Below are 21,418 nucleotides of genomic sequence, written 5' to 3' on the forward strand. Positions count from 1 at the left end.
TCAAAGAAACAGTGATCAAAGAAGACATGCAACAACCCTTTCATGTCTTCATGTGTGTGCCAGAGTCGGGTATACATATGCATGAAAATGCACTCACACACAGACACACAGACAGACAGACAGACAGACACACACACACACACACACACACACACACACACGAAAACAATTACCCTGACAGTTAATATTCTCTCTTGTTGTAAAGCACTGGCGGGTTTCTCTGTGTGGTGTTTTGAATGAGAACAGCCTCTATGGGATTATCTGTTTCGATATTTAGTTCCCAGTTAGTGGAAATGTTTGGGAAGGCTTAGGATGGCCTTGCTGGAGAAGGCATGTCACTGGGGGTGGGCTTTGGACTCTAACCCTCTGACACTGTAAGCCCCAAATAAACTCTTTCTTCTATAAGTTGCCTTGGTCATGGTGTCTTATCACAGTAATTTAAAGTAATTAAGACACCTTGCAAGAAAGAAGGCAAGACAAGGGTCTTCTTGAATATAGTCAAAACTATGAGCAACAAAATAAAAGCTGGATGAAGTAAACTTCATTGAAATTAAAAACCTCTTGTGCTTCAAAGGACACCACTTGTAAAGCAAAAATCAATTCTCGTAATGGAAGAAAACATTCAGAAGTCATATTTGAGATAAGGAACTTATATTTAGAGTATGCAAAGAGCTGTTCTGATTCAATGCCAAAAAGATGAATTTAAAATGGGCAACAGATCTCTAGACAGAAGATCATCCTGCTGCTTTTCCAGGCAAACAAAGGTTTTAGTGATTCCTCTCAGGTACTAAAGGGCAGCTTTGCTGCTTGGAGAGCTGAGGGGATGTGGGGCTTGGCCCTGTGGCTGGCTTGTGTAAGCATGAGAGGCCCCAGTGAGGTTCTGGACTAGACTCTGCCCACTCTATCTAGTGTGTAAGGAGGCCTGAGTCCACTTCACTCAGATTGTGCATCTGTCTGGTCCCATTTCCATGGAAACCAGCATGACTCTGTTCCTCACCTGGCAGTAGAGGAATAAGGTGGATGGGCCCCTTCCTCCCTCTCTCTCTACACACACACTGCTGTTTCTCTCCGTGGTCCTCACTATTGAGGTAATTCTCAGGTGCCCCTGAGATGACCCTTTAATCTCACACTGTCAGTCTGTTCTTAAGGAACTGCTTCCAATCTGTTGAGGTCTGCTGAGAGACAGAACGCCTTGAAGACTCACCTCATTCATCTCCACATCCTAGGTCCCACAGCAAAGGCCTGGTGCAGAGCAGATCCCTGGGACCCAAGCAGGACACACAGAGGATGACAGGAACGGTATGTAGCAAATGCACTGCATACATCAGATCTATGTGGGCTTGTGTTGGGACCCAAGGCATGTATAAAGCCTTTCCTTCAGCATGGAGAGGCTGAGGGACATGCTGTGCTGCTTGGACAGCTGAGGGGCTGCGAGATTGGCCCTGTGGTTGGCTGGAGTAAGCAGGAGAGGCCCCTGTGAGGTTTTTGGCCTAGACCTTTTGTGCCACTCACCTTCATCACTGGTGTGAGGCTCTGTACCATTGTCATGGTCAACTTCATCAATGGTCCCCGGCTCACTGTGTGGGCTGTCACTGTAAGCAAACACAGGAAAATAACCTGTTAGGGAGGTCTTCCTTGAATACTCCCTTAGTGACCCCGAGCTATGGAGCTGACTAGATCGTCATAGGCTTGAGTATGTGGCCCACATGTATTGGAAATGTCATCCCCAATGTCACCATGTTTGGAGGTATAACCTAAGCAGAGGTGATAAGGCCACAGGATCCGTGTTAACAGAAACTGATTGGTGTCGATCAAGAAGTGCGTTAGTTATCATGAGAGCCGGCTGACCCCTGTGGGCTAGCTTGCTTGTTCTCACACTCTCTTCCCTTCAGCCTTCCACCAAAGGACAATGTAGCATGAGGCCCTCCGCACATGTGCTATACCTCCTAGTTTTCAGAACTTAAGCCACATAGATTTCAGTTTATTATAGATGACTCAGACTCAAGTATTCTAGTACAGTAGCAGAAGTGGGTCAAAATAGTTACACGTTCAGTGTGATTCAGATGGCAGTGGTAGATTGTAAGCTTCTGGAAGTCAGGGCTTTCCCTAGTGTGTACGCAGGTGTGTGTGTGTGTGTGTGTGTGTGTGTGTGTGTGTTTGTGTGTGTGTTTGTGTGCATGTATGTCTTCAACTGTGTGTATGTGTGCATGACTGTATGTGTGCATGTGTGTGTGTGTGTCTGCACCTGTGTGTATGTGTGCATGTTCATGTGTGCATATGTGTGTGGGTGTTGTTTTCATCAGCATATTGACTGGGTTTACACACCACTACATTAAGTAGGAAGGACACAAAGACAAACCAAGTAGACCAGGTCCCTCACTTCACTGTTCACATTCAAGGGAGAGAAAACGCTGAGACCAGTGCACAAAACAGTTGCAAGATGAGATAATGATTTCTAAGAAAGGAACAGGCTGAGAGGAAGGCAGCAGAGGGACCAACATGGAGTGATCCGGGTGGCTGTTTAGAAGAGGTGACATGTATGATACCGTTAGAAAAGAACAGATTGCTCTGGGCAGCTCAGCTGGTGGTGTCTGGCATGTACAATGGCCTGGCTTTCATCTGCAGCACGATATGAACCTGGCCTGGTAGGGCACGCTTGTAATTCCAGCTCTCAGTAGGTAAAGGCAGAAGGAGCAGAAGTTCAAGTGAGCTTCCGCTACATAATGAGTTTGGGGCCAGTCTGGGCTACATGAGCCTCTGTTTTCAAAAGAACAAAAAGAAATAGACTGTGTTGTGAAAAATTTCCCATTCCCATCAGGATTAGACCCAAATGAAGGACATCAGAACTGGCCTCCAGCTGACCTGTGGAGCCTGGTACCTCTCCACCCTCCTGTCACATACTCCATGTCAACAAACGGAGTCACTTTTCATTCTGCTGAGGGCTCCAGGCCCGGGACTTTCTTGGCGCAGTCCTCTGTGAGTTGGTCCAGTTTAAGCTGCTGGCTTGGATCTTTTTTAAGCTTCTTGGGAAACCTTTCCTGGTGGCCTGTGATTGCCTCAGGGACCCCTTCTGGAATAGGAGCCTCTCAGCACTCCTCCCACTGGAGCTGACCCTGCTTAGGTACCATCCCTGCCACCAGGAGATCCAGTCCCCAGAGGATTCTGGATGGTGGGGCAGGATTCTGGATGGTGGAGGAGGAGACATTGCTGAGTGAATGAGTCTTGCTTACTGTACTGAGACCTTCAGCCTCACTTCCCTTTTTGGTTTTGAAAATGCCTTCCAAATGACCATGTAATCACTAATTCTCCAGCCTTACAGGAAATGAAGAAAAGTGTAAAAGTGGTACATGTATATTGTACAGTAACAAACGTGCAATTTGTGTGTTTAGCTTCTCTTTGTGAAGAAATTGTGCTTTCTAGATGCAAAAGAGTCTTGTACAGTGTTAGGATAGAGAGCTGCAAACAGACACCACTGTGACCAGCTACCCTTGTACACTTTGGGGAGGAATGCTCAACCTTGAAGCAGTTGCCCGAATAAGCCTAGAGAATGGAGGTCATCCAAGTATCCAGGAATACTTTAATCAAAACTCAAATTCTCACTGGGCATGGCAGATCAAGTCTATGATCCCAGAACTTACTGAGGCAGGAAGATCACAAGTTCAAGACCAGCATGTGCTAAATAGTGAGATTCTGTTGCAGAAAACCAAACTGAAATGCCTACATTCCCTGCAGCACCTGGCAGAAAGACTGCGTATGGCTGTGTTGACCCGGGCTGGGGACGATATGACAGCAGGAACATTTGGCTGGTCTCAAGTAGCATGTTTAATTTCTCTTCTCTGCATTCCTCCTCCCCCACTGAATTTTCCTTTTCAATTAAAATGTAACTGTACAAAAATCATAGAAATTATACATAGTTACGAGATATCATATGGTCATTTAATGTATGCACATCACATCGTGTGATGTTCAAATCAGGAGTAAACATCCCTATCTCCTTTAAAACATTTATTTTATTTTTAAAATTATTTGTACCCGGAGGGTGGGGACAATATGTACACGAATGCAGGTGTCTGTGGAAGGCAGAAGGCATCAGGTTGCCTGGGGCTGGAATACAGGCAGCCGTGAGCTGCCAGACTTGGGTGCTGGGAATTGAACTCTGGCCTTCTGTAAAAGCAATACATACTCTTAACTGCTGAGCCATAGTTCCAGCCCCAACATGAATCTTTTTGTTTGTTTGTTTTATTTTGGTGCTGAGGATCCAATTCAGGACCTCCCCCACAGTAAGTAAGTAAGTATATGCCCCATTACTGGGCTGTACCCCAAGCTTCCATGTGAAAACTTACCTTTGCCCTAGTTTGCTGACACGTCTGCTATACTGGTGCTATCTACATAATCACTCATCACAATTAAACACATATCCATCTTCACTCTCTCAGGCTTAGCTTGAAGAAGGAAGCCAGACCTGGGTCTGTAAAGGTTTCTATTTCTCCTTACACAGGCCAGGACATCATAGCGGCTAAGAGAGCTTCCCAACTAATGACTATTGACCTGAGGTGGAGCATGCAAAGAAATGAAAATTCTGGGAGAAAGAACTCCTGGGTGGAAGGGTCAGTGACTGGAGGTTTGTGTGGGGATGCCCACTCCTCTGCTTCCTGAGAAAGAGAGGTTTACTTGGCCAGCCACCACATTTTAAGAGCCCCTCAGACCCAGATGGAGCCCTGAAACAACTCTTGGGAAGTCTCTACAGGAACAACTGAGAAAGGGAAGGCTCTTTTTTTGTGTTGGAGCTGCCCAGAGAATGAGTGACAGATCTGGAGCTACCCTCTGACAGCCACTAAGGGAAGCCAAGGGGTGGAGACTGCAGGGCCAGGTCCTGCTGACAATGGCTGAGCCTCTGGATCCAGCCACACATGAAGGTATAGCCCTAAATGCTTCAGGGAAGTCAACCACAAGTGCACATTGGCTTAGGCTATCCGGAGGTGTGTTCTTACTCCTCGTAACTTGTGTCTCTCACATGGGACTGCTGTAAAACTTACAAGGAAAACTAGCTATAGTACCTATCCCCTAGTGTAATGAGAAAACCGGAAGGCTTCTGACTGTTTTTAACGAGAGGGTGATGTTAACGGGGAGTGTTAGGAGGAAGGATGCCTTACCAGTACTCCTCCCCTCCAGCCATGCATTTTTCATACACAGGTCCCTCTAGCTCCCGCGGGCTGGGGAAGATGGCTTCATGGTGGATGATGATGGTTTTGATGACTTCATTGACATGCGCCTGGCAGGATACAGGGTCCTGCCCATCGGGGATGTGCATGAGGGTGGGCCCGAAGCAGATGGCCAGGTTGTAGGGATCCATCATGTTCTCATCACTGTACTGGGAGAGGCTAGGAGAGAACAGGTCCGAACAGGTCCTCATTGTCCACCCAAAAGGCAAATCTTCCCCCAGAGTTTCTTTCTTTGGGGGGGGGGGGGAGGAGGGTAAGGTAGGGATGCAACTCAAATGCAGAAGTTTCTATATTCTGATTTATAACAATAACATTGATAAGAGCCTTGGGACAGCCCTCCCAGAGGAGGCCAGTCACAGAGGGCTCCCCAGGCCAGGTACTCACTGATTGAGGAAAGCGAAGAGGTATCTCATGACCACAATGACCACGCGGGGCAGGGTGATGAGGATCTGCTGGATTGGGTGCACCCTGTCAGCTGGATTCTCCAGTTCTGTAAGGCACAGAGGGTTCAAGGTGACCATCACCCTTAGGGAGCAAGGCAGTAGATATCTCCAGGTCCCACCTCCTCCATCAGCTTATAGGGACCAGTCAAGATGGCTCTATTCTCAGTTGGAATCCATACGAGATCCTGGCTAAAGCCAATCAGAACAAGACAGGTTGGAGGCTAGCCTACTTAGAACCTCTTTGAGCTGGTCTTGAGGACTTGTGGGGAAACCTATAGAGAAGTGCCTGGGACTTGGGTAGCAGAAAATCTGGAGTGGCTGGAGATCTGCCAGAAAAGAGAACTCTGCCTAATGGTCAGAAGAGTGACAGAAACCCCAGAGTGGCCATGTGAAGTCCAAAGCAAATGGCCTAAAGTTTTCTGGCAGAGGATCTGACACTCACTGTTTTATGGAATTGTATGATTTCAATTTCTGTCACTGACAGCCTTGGAGTCCTGATGACACAGGCAGGGACAGTGTCATCACATTAGTAAAATGTGACAGGTACTAGCCATAACACAGGCCTGGCAATGCTGCAGTTGTTCAGAAAAGAATAGTGAAAATACAGGTGCCTGTTGAGTGACCCATTGACTAGAGAGCTTAGTGCATGCCCAGGATCTCATCGGGGATTCGTTCTCAGGTGAACCACAGAAAGTCAAATGCTGGTATGAGGCACAACAAGACAGAATATCTATGGAGTTGGCAACGTGGAACTACAAGAAATAAGGTGTCAATGTTGTGTGTAGGGCCAACAAGCCACACATTGTCAGTGACATTTTCCTCACAGAACTCCAGCCTCCAAAAGACTTCTTTCTCCTCGGCAGCCAACATGACAGGGCTACCGACACTCTTGCCTGCCTCATCTCCCGGCCACTGTTCTTCCATTGAGTCTGAAGACTACCTAGAACCATGGTTCTCAATGAGGTGCTATTGTTAAAGCTGGGGTTCTTGCTTCTTGACAAGGTATTGTGTTGGGTTGTATAGTAAGTAGAAGTCTCTATTGGCATCCATCACCCACATGCCCTGACTGTGTAGGGAACATGAATTTCAACAGGTGGTCCCTCTAGCTCACCTTAAAGACCTGGTTGGAGGAAGTCTCACCTAAGTCAGCTCACAGTCAGTGTCTCACAGTCAGTGCCCCTTTGTAAGTCCTCTAGACCCCTCCTGTCAGTTATCCATGCCAGGTACCCTCCTATGGCTATAGCTACATCATAGTTCTTAAAGACAGTTTTTTTATAAAGTGAGTACTTAAATCACTATTATGAGAAAAAAGGAGAATCCTTTGTTTAGTTAGGAGGTGACATGAAAGTATGTGACAGTAGGGATATGTTCTAAGACACGCTGAAAGCAGGATGATGTGAGACCACATCTGTACCATCTTCTCTACGCATCCCTGTCTTTGGTAAAGTTTACCTTGTAAAACAGACACAGGAAGGTATCAACAATAATGAAAGAGAGCAGTTATAGCAGCACCAAAGATAAAGGTCATGGAAAACTGAAGCATTACTCCTAGGAGTTTCCATTCAAAACTCCCAGACTGCAGTCAGCTGGGGCAACTGCAATGTTGGAAATCAAAAGCACAGAAGTGGGGCTATTGTTTAATAAATGCAATGAAGTGCCACCAAATTACAGGTAGGCTTCATTTACAGCCTCAGGGTCTGAGGCTGACCCTGGCCATTGTGTCTGGAAGAAGTTTCATGGGTGTAGGTTTTTCTATGATATGGACAGGACAGAAGAAACCCTCTCACTGTGTGACTCTAGTTAGGCACAGACATGGGATGCCCCTCGATGCCTGCTCATTGTCCTGCACAGGACCTGGATTGTGGGGATCTGGTCTAATGATACCAATAAGCCAGTGACATGGAACCCAGGCAGGATGGAGCCTTTGGGGTCTGGGACTTTGAGATATGGTTTAGAGTTTGGCATAGATATTAAAAGACAATCAGGAAGGAAGCACTGAGGAAGCCAGGGGGACAAAGAAAGAACACACGAGAGCTTAAGCATTCCTCTTCTACTGTCCCACACCTGGGACACATCCTGACAGCCAGAATCTCCTCCATCAGTCAAGTACTCTCATGACCAGCAGTGGGAAGACAATCTCCCAGTCAGTTAACTATCATCACTTCTCTTGTCTGCTGACCTCACCCCTAAACCTTCCATGGATCCCTACCTCCCCCTACCTCACAAAGCTGTGAGGTCCTTCAAATCTACTCCTCTTGTTACATTGACTGCACCATGCTCTATCCTGATGATCAAACTGGGCCACTGTCCCCAACCCTTGTAGGCTTCTCTGTGTCCCTTCTCTTAGCAGTCTTGCTCATGTCCCTCCCCCAGGTCTACTCTGTGACCCCAGCTTTCCCTCTGCTTCTCCTCTTAGCTCCTGTTGTACCTAGGGAGTGCACCATGTCCATTAGCCCACTGTGCTACCTATAGACTTGGGTCTTTAAGCTAAGAACCTTACTTTGTTCATAGTATCCCTCTCCTGTGCCTGGCAGGACATGGAGCCAGCACTTCAATTTCTATAAAGATCCATGAAGCAATGGGCCATCCCACTTGCAAAATACTTACTAATAGTAGATATCAAATCTTGAAACCTTTCCTTAGGAAAGAGTGGGTTTTCCAGTCCTCGGAAATACAGTTTTAAAACACCAGCAACTGAATTGATATCTCGCTCATTTTGGTCATCCACGAGGGGGTCTTCACCTGTGTGGAGACAATGTTTTAGGCTGGTAAGGAAAGAGAATCTCTCTCCAAAACTCGAAGATATTCTCTGTTCTCAGTTGAAAGAGAAAGTGACCTGGCCAGCCTGCACAGGAGGAAGAGAATGGGACAAGCCTGAGAACCTGTGGCCCCCAGTTTCTGCATGTTTTAAATTTCCTAATAGAAAATACTCAGAAGGATCCAATTATGAATAAGCATCCAATTATGAATGTCCATCACCCATCACTTAGCCCTCTCTTGAGTTCTCTATTTATTATATACACCACGGCTCAAAATTTTGAGAATTTTTGACATTATAAAACATTAAGAATCAGGGCATTCTCTGCGAACAATGATAACTTTATCTAACCCAAGAAAGAAAACAATCTTTCCAAAAATAACACCACACACAGCCCACATTCAAACTCCGCCAACTATCCCACTATGTTTGTCATGGATTTTTGTTTTCAAAATATAAGCACTATCCTGAGTTCCCACAGTTCATTTGCTGGTTGGCAGTTGTTCCTCTTGTTTGTTCGTTTGATTGTTTGTTTGTCTGAGACATGGTCTCCATGTATCCATGGATGGCCTGGAACTTGGGACAATCTTCTGCTTCCAAATGCTGAGATCAAAGGCATGTGCCAGCATGCCCAGTTCAATGGCTGCCTCTTTTTGAGTGCTGAGTTTGTGTTTGATGATGTAGGTTTCTCTGTCTTCTAGAACTGCCTCATACTGTGCCTTTCTCTCCTTTTCCTCATGACTTGACTCAGGTTGATTATTTTAGACAGGGATACAGAGACATGTAATGCCTGCTACTAGTTACGCAGAGCACTGAGTTAAGGTGGTAGCTTTTTTTTTTTTCCTCTTAAAATACCATAGAGGTATTCCCTTTTTTTGCTAAAAACATGAGACTTATGAAGTAAGACCAGAATCCTGGCACTGTAAGTCTGCCTGCCCACCAGTCCCTGTGGTCAGCATGACTCACTACATGGCGTCAGTCTCCAGTGATGGTTCTAGGAGCCCACTGATTCAGCTAGGCTGCCCAGTGTCTCCAGACAGCCACTTGTCTGGGCTCCCCAGCACTGGGGTTACACAAATCTACTGCTATACCCAGCTTCTACATGAATTCTGGGCATCTGAACTCAGGCCCTCACCTGCTCAGCTCCCAAAACCAGATTTAAAGGTTCTCAGAGAGAACACTCATCCTTACCCTTTCCTTCCACACCTTACACTCCACCATTTTCTTTAGTCTGACTCATCTGCTGTGTTTCTGCTACAGCAGGTGAGCAAACACCTGTACAGTCAGCACTCAGCACTCACAAGTTGCACATCTGTGGATTCAACAAATAGGATGAAAATATTTTTAAAAAAGAGACTGCCTCTCTGGGCTAGCGAGGTGGGCCAGTGAGCAGCTTGCTGGACAGCATGGGCTCCTGAGTTAGATTCCTAGCAGATAGGAAGATCCCTACAGCTTATAGGCCAGCGCTCTAGCCAATCAGCAAGCTCCAGATTCAGTACAAGGCCCAGTCTCAAACACATAAGGTGAAGAACGAAGACACCCAATGTTGATTGACTTCTGGTCTCCATGTGCATCTGCACACATACATGCACACACATGAACACACATATACACCACGTATACACACACCACAGTAAAGAAGAGACTCCATCCACATGGAACCCCATGCAAACTTGTTTTCTTGGCCTCTCTTTTCCAAACAACAGTTTAACTACCGCACACGCCGTGTCCGTCACGTTAAGCATTGTGAGCCACCTACAGATGGTGACTGGATGTGCCTGCCGTGTGGGCTCTATAAACATGCTACACTCAGCAATGCACTTGAGCACTGCTGGTTTTCTACATTCTAGGGTGGTTCTTGAGCCAGTCCCCTAAAGACAGGAGCAACTCTGCCGGGAGCCAGCTCGGCTCTGAGAGGGTAGCGGCAGGGGCACAGAAGCTTGTCCCATTATGGCTCCTGACACAACTCTATATGTTCTTCACTGACCCTTACTTCTTACACAAAATGCCATTCACTCCTGCATAAGCTTATTCCTTTACTCCAAATGGGAAATCTCTCCAAATGGCTTCCCAGAAGTCTTCCTCTCTCTTTCTAATGGTGCAAAGAATCCTATCACGTAGGGAGGTCACACTTTACTCTCTTAACCTCTTAGAGGACTACATTTAATTACTAGTTACATTTAAATTATACTTATTTAGTTAGTTATTTGTATGCATATGATAAGGCATACATCTGGAGATCAGAGGTCAACTTGCAGAAGTCAATTCTCTCTGTCAGATGGATTCCAGGAATTGGGTCATTAGGCTTAGACAAACGCCTTTATCCATTGAGTCATATATCACCAGCTCTCCATTTGACTTCTTTCAGACGTTTGCTATGATAAACACTGCCACAGTGGATAGCCTACATGTGTGCATTTGTATTTGTGGAGGCAGGTCTCAGCTCCATTCCTGGAAGGAGGCACACTGGGCCACTGTGGGTGTGGTTTCTCACCTGTAGTCAAAGCCCTCTCACTGGAGCCATATAACTTTGTACTCCCGGAGAAGGCTGTCCTTGCCAGCTCTGCCCATGGCATATTGCCAATCTTCTGAGGTTTTCGCTATTTGGATGGGGAAATACGGCATTTCGGAGGTGTGGCTCTCTGCAGTCTAAGCGGGGGCTGCTAAGCTGGTCTATTACTGAGAATTTTCCCAGGGAAGGTGAAAGGAAGCAGAGAGTAATCTAACACCTTTCTAGAGGTGTTGAGGGAAGTTTGCATTAACAGCTGGAACACCTGCATGTGTCTGCCAAGCAATGAACACATCTGAGTACCCAACCTGGATCTCTTCCCTCTACCTTCAGAAGAAGCAGATGTTTAGTTTGTTATTGGCAGTCTCTTCTAGTCCCAATGTGTTTTAGTGCCAATCACAAAAAAGTCTTCTTCCATTCTATACCAGGGCTTGCAGCTTACAGGGCATTAGCCAGGGTCCAGCTCTCACCTGCCTTCCTAGCTGGGCAAGTGTCCAGCCTGAACAACTGTATGTAGCAGCCCAGACCCCGATGTTCCCTAGCTTGCCCTCTCAGATGTCCCTCCCCACCAAGAAGGTGAGAATGTTTCTCCCCTAAGGAAGAAAAAACACATTTAAAAATAATTGCTTGATAAACATGCTAAACTTTCTATATATCCATTTAAGTATGTGTACCTACATCAACATATATGTACACACACAAATACATATAACAATCACCGTCACCATCATCACCATCATCACCAACATCATCTCATGCCTGTCTCCCTGATGAAATCACCATGACATTCCCTGTCAATAGTCCAGGCCTTTGGCCTTCTGCAATACCAGTCTATCTGGGCTCAGAAACAACAAACCAAAGCTGAGGAGCATGTGGACGACAGCTGTATCTAGAAGAGGGCTGAGGGCTGTCACTCCAGGTAAGCCTGATAGAAAGCTGAGTCCCGCTGAGTTCTCATCTTGGAATGACAAGACAAGAAGAGCCAACTGAAATTATGGAGGAGGAAAATAGAGATTTGTTTGTTTTCTGTTTCTGTTTCTTTTTTCTCTTCCCTTCTTTGTCTGTGGCTGTGATGTGGGTCAGGAAGATTCCCCGCTACATGAGGACCCAAAGCTTGACAAGAGCAGAGAATACTTCTCATTTATGCCCAAGCAGGTGACCGGAAATGCTGGCCTCAGCTGAGGTCTGGGGAAAGTGTGTGTGTGTGTGTGGGGGGGGTGTTTGCCGGTTGCCACAAGCTTACTAACAGAGACAATGCAGGGAAAGGTCAGGGGAGGTCCTGCCAAGGTGCCAGTCCTTTTCAAGGACCACACCAAGGGAGTCAAGGTCAGGTCACAGGCATCTATATGTGAAGGGATGGGAGGAGCCCAGATGATAGAAACAGCAAAGGTCCTAGAACAACATTCTATTCATTTACAACACTGAAGGTCGAAGGCACTACAGTGTCGAAGGGAGTGAGGAGCAGATCCTGGCCTGTTCTGTAGGTGATGTGAGGAGCAGTTGGGGCAGGGAGGAACGACACTGACTTCTAGGCCTTTGCACATGTTGTTCCCTTGGCCTGGATGCCTTCATCTCCCTTTGCCTCTCTTGGCCCCTATGCATCAAGCCTCAGCTTAGGTGCTTCTGCCCCGGAAGCCTTCCCTGGCTCTTCTCCTCCTTTTTCCTTCATCCATGCAGGCTAAGGGGCTCCCATAATAACCAGGACTGGCCATTCTGGCTCAGGCACACTATCTGTTTATGAACCTGGCCTCCCCATTGGTAGGGACAGATCTGCTCAAATTTTATTTCCAGGCCCTAATGCATGATCTCGTATATCATGCTGCATGTTTGAAGAAATGACTGGCAGTTTCTGAAAGCAGCAGTGCTGGTGTTAAATGTCCAACACCCTGGAATATTCTCCAGAGCTGAAGCTCCCTGTCCCCTAGGAGGCCACTGGGCACTACAGCCAGCCAGATTTGCTCCCAATACCCAAGGCTACCCCAGATTGACTGGTGTGTAAAAGATATGTACTGTGCAGGCTGCAGAATGCTCCCTTCACCCTGAAGCCAGACATGCCCTATGGTAGAACTGAGGGTAAGGGAGGCAGAGATTTCACTCCTCTAAGGATGATAATAAATTCGGGAACTGGGTGGGTGGAAGTCTAACAGTGTTTTGCTCAGAGCTCAGCTAATGGCATTAAACTCCTAAACCAAGGAGAATCACATAAAAAAACATATATATAAAGGATAAGAAAATGCCTTCTAGCCAGAGCTGGTAGCTGGTAATCCTGGCACTGGGGAAGCTGAAGCAGGAGGATTACAAAGAGTTCACAGCTATGTAGTAATGTTTGAAGCTAGCTGAGTTACTGAGAAAGGAAAGAGGGGGGTGTGTTTCACTGCCCACTGGGATGGGATGTGCTGCTGGGACCTGGCTCTAGGACCAGAGTCCTTAGACCTTAGCATCAGAGCCCCCCAGAGAATAAGGGAGTAAGTCAGACTGAGCTGGGATCCACTGCGTGTCTTTCCAAAATGGTGTGAACCTGAAAGTAGGAATTCAGTTCAGGCTGCCTGCACCCCAGGTCTTCCTGTTCCTGGACTGAGGATGTGGGATGGTCAGCACTGGGCTTGGCTCTAAACCAGGGATCAAAATATCCCAATGCTTTTTCTTGAATAGAAAGCCCTGGATTTCCGGTTCTACTACAGCAGGAAGCTAAGTACCGCGTGGTAAAGGCAGACATTGAGAACTGAGCTTCTTATGGCACAGTTGGTCCTTCCTTTGCAGGGCCCTCCTGTCCTCATGGAGCTTCTGAGGCCACCACAAGCATAGGAGCTTTGGACATACATACATACATACATACATACATACATACATACATATGCACACACTCACATGGGCACATGTACATACTTGTATACCCACACAAGTATGTAAACACACAGTGTGTGGAAAGTCAGGTATGATAGCTCACACCTGTAACTTCAGCAGTTGGTAAGCAGATGCAGGAGTATTAGACGGAGTTTAAGGCTAGCCAAGACACTATCTCTAAATAAATAATAAAACATTAAAATCTTAAACACTAAAATGGGCAGGGCCAGGAACTTTGGGATTTTAGAATTTTGGTGCCTTGGAGGTGAGATGAAGTCTCTACTTAAAAGTCCACCCGAGTTGCACACACAACCTGAGCGTGACTGGACAAGATATCAGTTGTGTAGCTGCAGCCTGGCTGTGTGTGTCACACAAAGTCAAACGTGGAACTTTCCACTCGTATGCTACATCAAAGCCCAAATGTTTGGGTTTAGGAGTTGGGATTAGGAACGTTTAGCCTGTAGTAAAAGATAAAGGGAGAAGAGTGGGAGTTTCTAAAGATCTACTAAAAAGATCTCTAAAGACCTGCCAAGAAGATCTTGAGGTTTGCAAATTTCTGTGGTGTAAACACTCCCAATATGGCTATTCCAGCTACCGTCAGGATATCATGGAATGCAAAGTTAATAAGAGCATGGAGCAGACATCTCCTGAAAGTTGCTGCAGACCCAGGGCCTCTATGCACGACTGGCTTTGACACCTATGTTAACGTTGGTTTCTCCTGCCCACAAGCTTGAGATAGTCAGTCTGCACTTACCTCTCTCAAAGGAATTCTTGATGTCATTAACTTCAACCTGAGACCCTGGAACTCTGAAGATCCCTTGCTGCTGGAGTCCTAAGAAAGAAATAACGATACAAGGAAACAGTAAACGCAAAGAACAGGAGACACTGAGTTCATCCAGCTACTGGAAATATTGGAGATTCTCTCTCACATTTATCTCTTTCCCCTTCTATCTTTTAGAACAGTTGTTCCTGGTGACAGGCTCCTAGCTGAAACCCCACTGGCCTTGACAATGAACTACAGTCTGCCCAATACTCAGACGCATGCAGAATCATGTGTCTTGCTTCTGGGCCTGAAGGAAACCGATATCAACACTATTCCTTCCTGCCCAGGGGGGTAACTTCTTCCCTTAAGAGATCATAAACTTCAGAGTACATCCTGGCCTAGGACTGGGGAGTCAGGGAGTCAGAGAGTTGGGGGCTTAGTCAGTGGTAGAGTGCTTTGTCTTATGGACACTAGGCCCTGGGTTAGGTCCCCAGCACCCAAAATAAATAAATACAATAAACTGATTAGCAGGACAGAATTGCTCATACTATAATCTCAGCATTTGCAAGGCTGAAACTGAGGCAAGAGGATTTTGCAGAGCTCAAGGACAGCCTGGGCTACAGGCTAAGATCCCTGCAAAAGACAGAAAAAAAAGCTTGGCCTCACTACTAAAGGGCAGCCACACTTTTTTTTTTTTTTAAGTTTCTATGAGACAGTAGCAAAGTGGGAGTCTCTGGCCTGGTAGCATTTGGAACCTAACAGCAACCTATACAATTGCAGGAATCAGAGGGCCTGCCTTTCTCAAATGAACATTGCTTCAGACACTGGGCACCTTTCCCCTGCCTCACAGTTCTTTTGGATAGGGCAATTATTCATGCTACAATTTATTGTTTACCCTGAAAAGCCAGGGTTTAGTGGATATTTGGTGGACATTTGGTGGAACATCCTACATGCTCAATAAATGCAGCCCACCTCTGTGGTTGTTGGTTTTTTGTCTGCCTTTACCAGTGGCTGACGTTAGCAGCCTTCAGAGCTGATTCATGTGTCGTGCATACTGAAGCTATGCACCTGGGTATCTAAGCTGTGACGTCACGTGCCCAGGCTGACCTTGAACTTCCTAAGTAGCCCAGGCCATCGTGCAGCTCTTGGTGACTCTTCTGTCTCAGTTTCCCTAATGCTGAGACAGGCATATATAACCACGAGTGTGGTTTTGTTGATTTCTACCACCCCGGCGTCTTCTCCTGTTCTTCTCGATTACTATCCTTCGCCCACGGGGAATACTGCCTCTCCTCTCACACCTGACGGTCCCCATTCTCTACTCAAGCTGCCTGGCTGCCTTCCTCAGGGGTCTTCTCTCACTTTAGTCAAGCAGCCTGCCTCCAAATGGCACTATCAACCTTCCTTCCCTTGAATTAGTTTCATAGCAGTGTCACTATGAAAAAATTAATTTTACAGTCTACTATCCATGAGCTATTATATTCAGTGACTCCACTAAAGGCAGCTTGAAAATATTTAGGAAAAAAGTTGCATCTGTATTAAACATGTATAGATTATTTTTTTTTACTAGTCCCCAAACAATATGATTATTTGCCTAGCATTTCCATAGGGTCCGGTGCTTTCTATCTCCAGGTAGATTGATACTTATGGGACGTTACTTGGATTATGTGTAAAAGGCAGAGCACTTTACACAAGGGACTTTCGAGTCTTCGGCTCTGGGGGTCTGCAGTGAGCCTATATGTAATCTCTAGAGGTGCAAAAGGATGACTTAAAGTTCTTTTTTCTGTGGTTGATCTCCTTGTTCTTCTGAGAACATAAACCTTACAAGGCTGGCATGGTGCTTGCCTTCATCACTCCTGAGTTTCCCACAGCCAAAATGAAGGTGAATGAGTAAGTTAAACACAAGTTGACCCATGGTTAACTGATTCCTGACATCATTCCCTTCAACCTGATTGACCCCAAGTGAGGACAAAACTGGCATAGTACTGTCCATGCCATAGCTGCTCTCCAGTGACCTGAATTCCTAGGCCCCTCACACAATCTTCCTTCCCTCATTCTGCGCACACACACACACACACACAGAGAGAGAGAGAGAGAGAGAGAGAGAGAGAGACAGAGACAGAGACAGAGACAGAGACAGAGAGGCAGAGAGAGAGAGAGAGAGAGAGAGAGAGAGAGAGAGAGAGAGAGAGAGAGTCCAAAGACAGTGTTTGGAGTATCAGCCATTCCCTGGAGCATTTTCACTCCCCCAAAGCAGAGCATGAACTTCCAAGAGTCTTCCAAGATGACTGAGAATATAACTTTCTTGCAGAACAGCCCAGCACCTGCTCCACAATAAAGGGAACCCGCTGAACTGAGATGGTGCTTACCATATAAATTGATGAATCGAATACAGCTCTCGACTACAAGTGGTATAGCTTGTCCTGAATCCTTAAGGAAGAAAAACATGTGAGTTTTATCAGGCGTGGCACCCAACCACAGGCAAAAGACATTGCAAACACGATGATCAAGTCAAGCCAAAAGATTAGTACCATGTGATTAGTAGGAAAACAAGCAAGGAATTGCTAACTCTAGTCTCCAGGGATAGTTACCATACAGCCTTCAGTTAAGTGCCGAAGAAGGCATAGCTAGGATACATTCAAAGAAATGCTCTCTCTTCTTGCCCAGCTGGCAAGGAACTGGGATCAGCTTGACAGGCACACTGGGGGCAGGAGAGACGGAAGCCAGTGTGTGGAGGCAGTTGGAGCCTGACCTGAAGGATGGCTTGCCTCCTCTCAACTGCACTTTGCCCAACTCAGCATCTTTTCTCAGGGCTTAGGGACCAAGAGTCAGGATCAATGCCTTTCCCTATTACTGTGGTATCTAGTGTCGGAACTGAGAACACACTTTAGGTGAAGCAGGGCTGGCTCTTACAAGCCCTGTGGGGTTCTGAAGGGAAGGTCAATCTTATGATGTCTCAACTTAAATATCCAGGTACATATTTTGCTTATCAGTAAGCATAGTATATGGAGACATTCTAGAAGATGCCAAATCAAAAGGGATGAATTGGATGCAATTTAAATAGCTGTACCTAGGATACAAAAGAATATTCAATTACACCTTTCTAGATTAGTCGATAGTCCCAAGTAGTTAGGCAAGGGTTAATTTTTTTTTTTTTAGGGTTCTAAATTAGGTAACCTTCTTGTTACTACAGGTAACATCACGAGTAGCCTTTCTAGAAGGGTAGTGAGTTGGTGGGCTCTTGGTTCTGTCACACACCCCCCACCTGCTGATGCTGCATCTGGGGGAACGGTATGAGATGGGGCCATCAAACATCTAGGGCTCTGCTCTAGAAGGCTTTGGATCTACTAGTTGCATGGGGCTTGTGGGCCTATCTAGTAAATACCTGGTTCCTGGTTCGAGCATTTCTTCTTCCTCTGATAACAACAACAAAAAAAGAGAAACAGGCAGCAAAGCAGAAGAAAAAGAAAAGATTATGCAGGAGTAAGATCAGTTAGAGTATGCAGCTCCTTCAGAGTCCGTGAATGCCAAAGGCAATGGCAGCCAGCAACGGTCCTGGGGCTTTTGCCCATCAGCCTGCCCAGGGGGAGGGCCCTCATCCTTCACACCTCCTAAGAGTTCTGGAGCAGTCCCCAGCCAGCCTTTCAATAGGCTGCCTAGCCTCTTTCCCAGGTGCCAGTGATGGAAGGGCCTCTTTCACTCCTTGTCAATATGTAGGAGATGTGTGTCTACCCCATTCCTGGATCCATGTCCAGTTCCTCATGAGGAACATGAGGGAGTCACCAGTGACAAGAGTCCACTGGTGACCTACAAGGTTACCTCCATCTGCCCACAGAAGGGATCCTTCATGCCTATTGTAAGCTGGCTCCTAGAATTCATCTCTGGAAACCTCATTGTTGGTTAGCTATTCTATTTCACAATGGGATCCAGCAGGTCGCACCAGATTCCAGACTCCAAACACATCCAATACCTTGACAATCTTCTCTGACTGGAAGCATGGCTCTTTCCCCTCCCAGCCCCCTACTGTTGCCCTGGTACTGAGACCCTCTGGGAGCACAGAAGCTAGGGAGGGTGAAGATGAGAGAGAGTGAGTTGGAACACCTTTGTGACCTTGAGGGTGGACTGAAGCCTTTGTTCCCACATTGAGGGATCTTGCCTGATTTTTATGCTCATGTGTACAGTGACTTGGGGTCTCTAGGTGGGAGGTAGGTGGAAAGTCTCACCCAAGCTCAGTGAAAAGGCCAAGCTGACTAAGGGACATGTACCTTCCTTGGGTACCATATATCCAGCCCTGCCATCTCAATAGTTGGGATCAGAGTTGCTATATCAGCTAAACCCACGTGACTTCCAGAACTCAACAACAGCCTGGTCCAAAGGGAGTCCTGAGATGGTGTCCTAAAGTTAGTCTAATTATAATCAGGCTTACACAGTGCCAGAGGGTTCTAGAAACATACATGTATCAGCTCATTCCATGCTTACCCTAAACTCACAAAGTAGATTTATTCTCATTTCATAGAAGTAAGATGGGGATGCTCCACAACCCCACAGGTGGACCTTCTGGGCTTTACCATGGGCTTAAATATATAAATGGAGTCTCCTTCAGTCCAAGAGAGGAGAAACACAACGTTTTTGATTTTTCTAAGGGGTTGGCTCAGGACGACTCCAGGAAGTCCATGAGTCCAACTCCAAAAAAACTTCTCTATAATTAACTTGGAGCTTCTCTCATTGTAATCACAGCAACGCAGTGGGATTATTCAACCACAAATCTTTTCATAGGCCTGGACTGTCAAAGCTGAGGACTCAGTCTGCTGTGTGTTCAGACCATATAAGAAGCAGAATAAAAACTGAAATTCCTCTCTTGGCAGTTGAAAGAGTGACTACAGATGCTGCCTTTCTGGGCTCAAGATCCTTCAGAGTAAACCTGTGCCATATGGGGCGTTGGTGAGTCTGCTCATAGTAGGTCCACAGCTGAAGTTGTTAAACTTCACTGATTAGGGGTAGCCTAAGTGTATAGAGACAAGCTATTGTGTTCCACAAACCCTCCATTCTCTTCCCCAACCAAATGACTATTATTCTTCCAAGAACTCTAATATTCACTCCAACAGAGCTGGGTGGTTCCTCTTTGGACATTTTTCTCAGAGGCAGTTGACCAGTGCCACTATTTCACACTTCTTCTTACCACTTCATACCTCCAGTGGTGTCACAAAGCTAAATTTCCACTGGAGTTTCTGTGTGTGTCCGGGGATGGAAGTGGGAGGGTGTTCGTGTGTGTGTGTGTGTGTGTGTGTGTGTGTGTGTGTGTGTGTGTGCGCGCGCGCGCGCGCACATGTGTGCATGCTTGTAGAGGCCAAAGGTCAATCTCACATGACATTCTTTGGGCACCAGCCGCCTTGATTCTGAGCTCTCTAATTAAGCTAGGCTGGATGGCCAGAGATCCACCGGCTTCGGATTCCCTAATGCCAGGATTCCAAGTGTGTGCCACCGTCCCTAGGTTTTTAACACTGGTTGTGGGGATTGAATTCATGTCCTTATTCATATTTCCCACTATCCTTGTCCAGGGGGAAATCCTTTTGTTCTGTTGTTCTGTTCTGTTCTGAGGACTCAGTTTACAGGCAGAAGTAGTTCTTTGACCTAAGATGATGATCCTGCCTACTCCACCCATCTCACCCATCTCAGAGCCCTTCTCTGTCCTCTAAGTCTGGACTGCACCCTGCCAGAGGAGGGAGGGCAGAGGCCAGAAAACTGGTGCGGGATCACCCCCTGTAACTCCAAAATCACTAGTGATGCCCATCAGACTCTGCCCTTTCCTTGACTGACACAGTCCTCTTTTCTGCAGAAACTGTCCTCACTGGTTGCTGGTGGGTATAGTGACAATTTTGGAGTTTCGGTTTCTTTAAAAACCCAGAAATATTATAAGAATGTGTTTTCGTTTTAATCCCAGGTGTGGGGACATGGGGAAGCTTTGGGCTGTCCACAGCGCCTGACTATGACTAGGCTCCTGTTACTAGCAGAGGTGTGGTTTTTGTCAGCTATAGATAGTTTCTGTGATTGTGTGAGGTTTGGAATCTTTTCAGAGGGTTCATATATGCTAGAGCCCCAATAGGCAGGGCTGGTGGTTAGTGCTTGTTTAAGAGGGTTGGTAGCAATTTGTTAGTAGTTGTGGTCAAAGAAGAAACAAAAGGAAAGAAATTAGGCTCATGGGCTTTTCTAATGTCTCCCCTCCCCCCATCCTTATTTTTCTCCTATCTAGTGTTGAGGGGGGATAAAAGGTGGGAAAAGAATAACCCATAAAGTAGCAAAGACCAGCTACAGGTGGGCTTTCAGAAAACTGGCTAAAACTTTGCCTCCTCTTTCCCCAGGGACACATCTCAACACCATCTCTGCCTTGAGCAGTTTGATCTTGGATGGGTTGATCTTATACCAACTGGTAAAAGAAAACAGGGAGAGTAAACTCACTTAGCTGAGACATTTTTAACTTGCCGAAGCTCCGGATCAAGAGTTAACCTGGCATTTATAAGGGCTACCTGAACCCTACTCCCACCTTTCAAACCAACCACCAAATGAAGTAGACAAATGAAGTGGAAGGGACCTTTTCTTATGAAAATTGAATATAAAATTGAATTCCTGTTCTGGTAGCTACTTAGCTAACAAACTGTAGTTGCTGTGTCTGGAAACCCACGGGGGGCTAGCTTTGTGCTGTTCTCCATCAGTCCTAGTTCAGGAAGAGGGGGTGAAGCTGAATCATGGAGTTTCCTCAATTGCCCTTCAGGTGTCAGGACTGCAGCTCCTGGAGCAATGGGGCCAGCTGGCTGAGACACTGTGCTGAGGTTCTGTCTCTTTCGTGCATGACTGATCAAACCCCTCCCCATAGGGCTGAGAGAG

General features: G+C 46.4%; 1 protein-coding gene across 4 annotated transcripts in view; it reads right to left on the reverse strand.

Moving 5' to 3' along the window:
* Positions 1-21,418, reverse strand: part of Srgap3 (SLIT-ROBO Rho GTPase activating protein 3) — a 221,545-nt gene that overhangs the window by 16,660 nt on the left and 183,467 nt on the right. For 3 of the 4 annotated variants that reach the window (XM_076940219.1, XM_034512327.2, XM_076940220.1), the window contains 7 exons: positions 17,922-17,952; positions 16,906-16,966; positions 14,531-14,608; positions 8,273-8,407; positions 5,607-5,712; positions 5,154-5,381; positions 1,513-1,592 (listed from right to left, as the gene is read on the reverse strand). In XM_076940219.1, the coding sequence (XP_076796334.1) occupies positions 1,513-1,592; positions 5,154-5,381; positions 5,607-5,712; positions 8,273-8,407; positions 14,531-14,608; positions 16,906-16,966; positions 17,922-17,952 (719 nt within the window). The remainder of the gene's footprint in view (positions 1-1,512; positions 1,593-5,153; positions 5,382-5,606; positions 5,713-8,272; positions 8,408-14,530; positions 14,609-16,905; positions 16,967-17,921; positions 17,953-21,418) is intronic. The other variant, XM_034512325.2, reaches the window with a different exon arrangement.

This window comes from Arvicanthis niloticus, chromosome 9 (assembly GCF_011762505.2).
Source record: "Arvicanthis niloticus isolate mArvNil1 chromosome 9, mArvNil1.pat.X, whole genome shotgun sequence".
In the NCBI taxonomy this organism is placed as follows: domain Eukaryota; kingdom Metazoa; phylum Chordata; class Mammalia; order Rodentia; family Muridae; genus Arvicanthis; species Arvicanthis niloticus.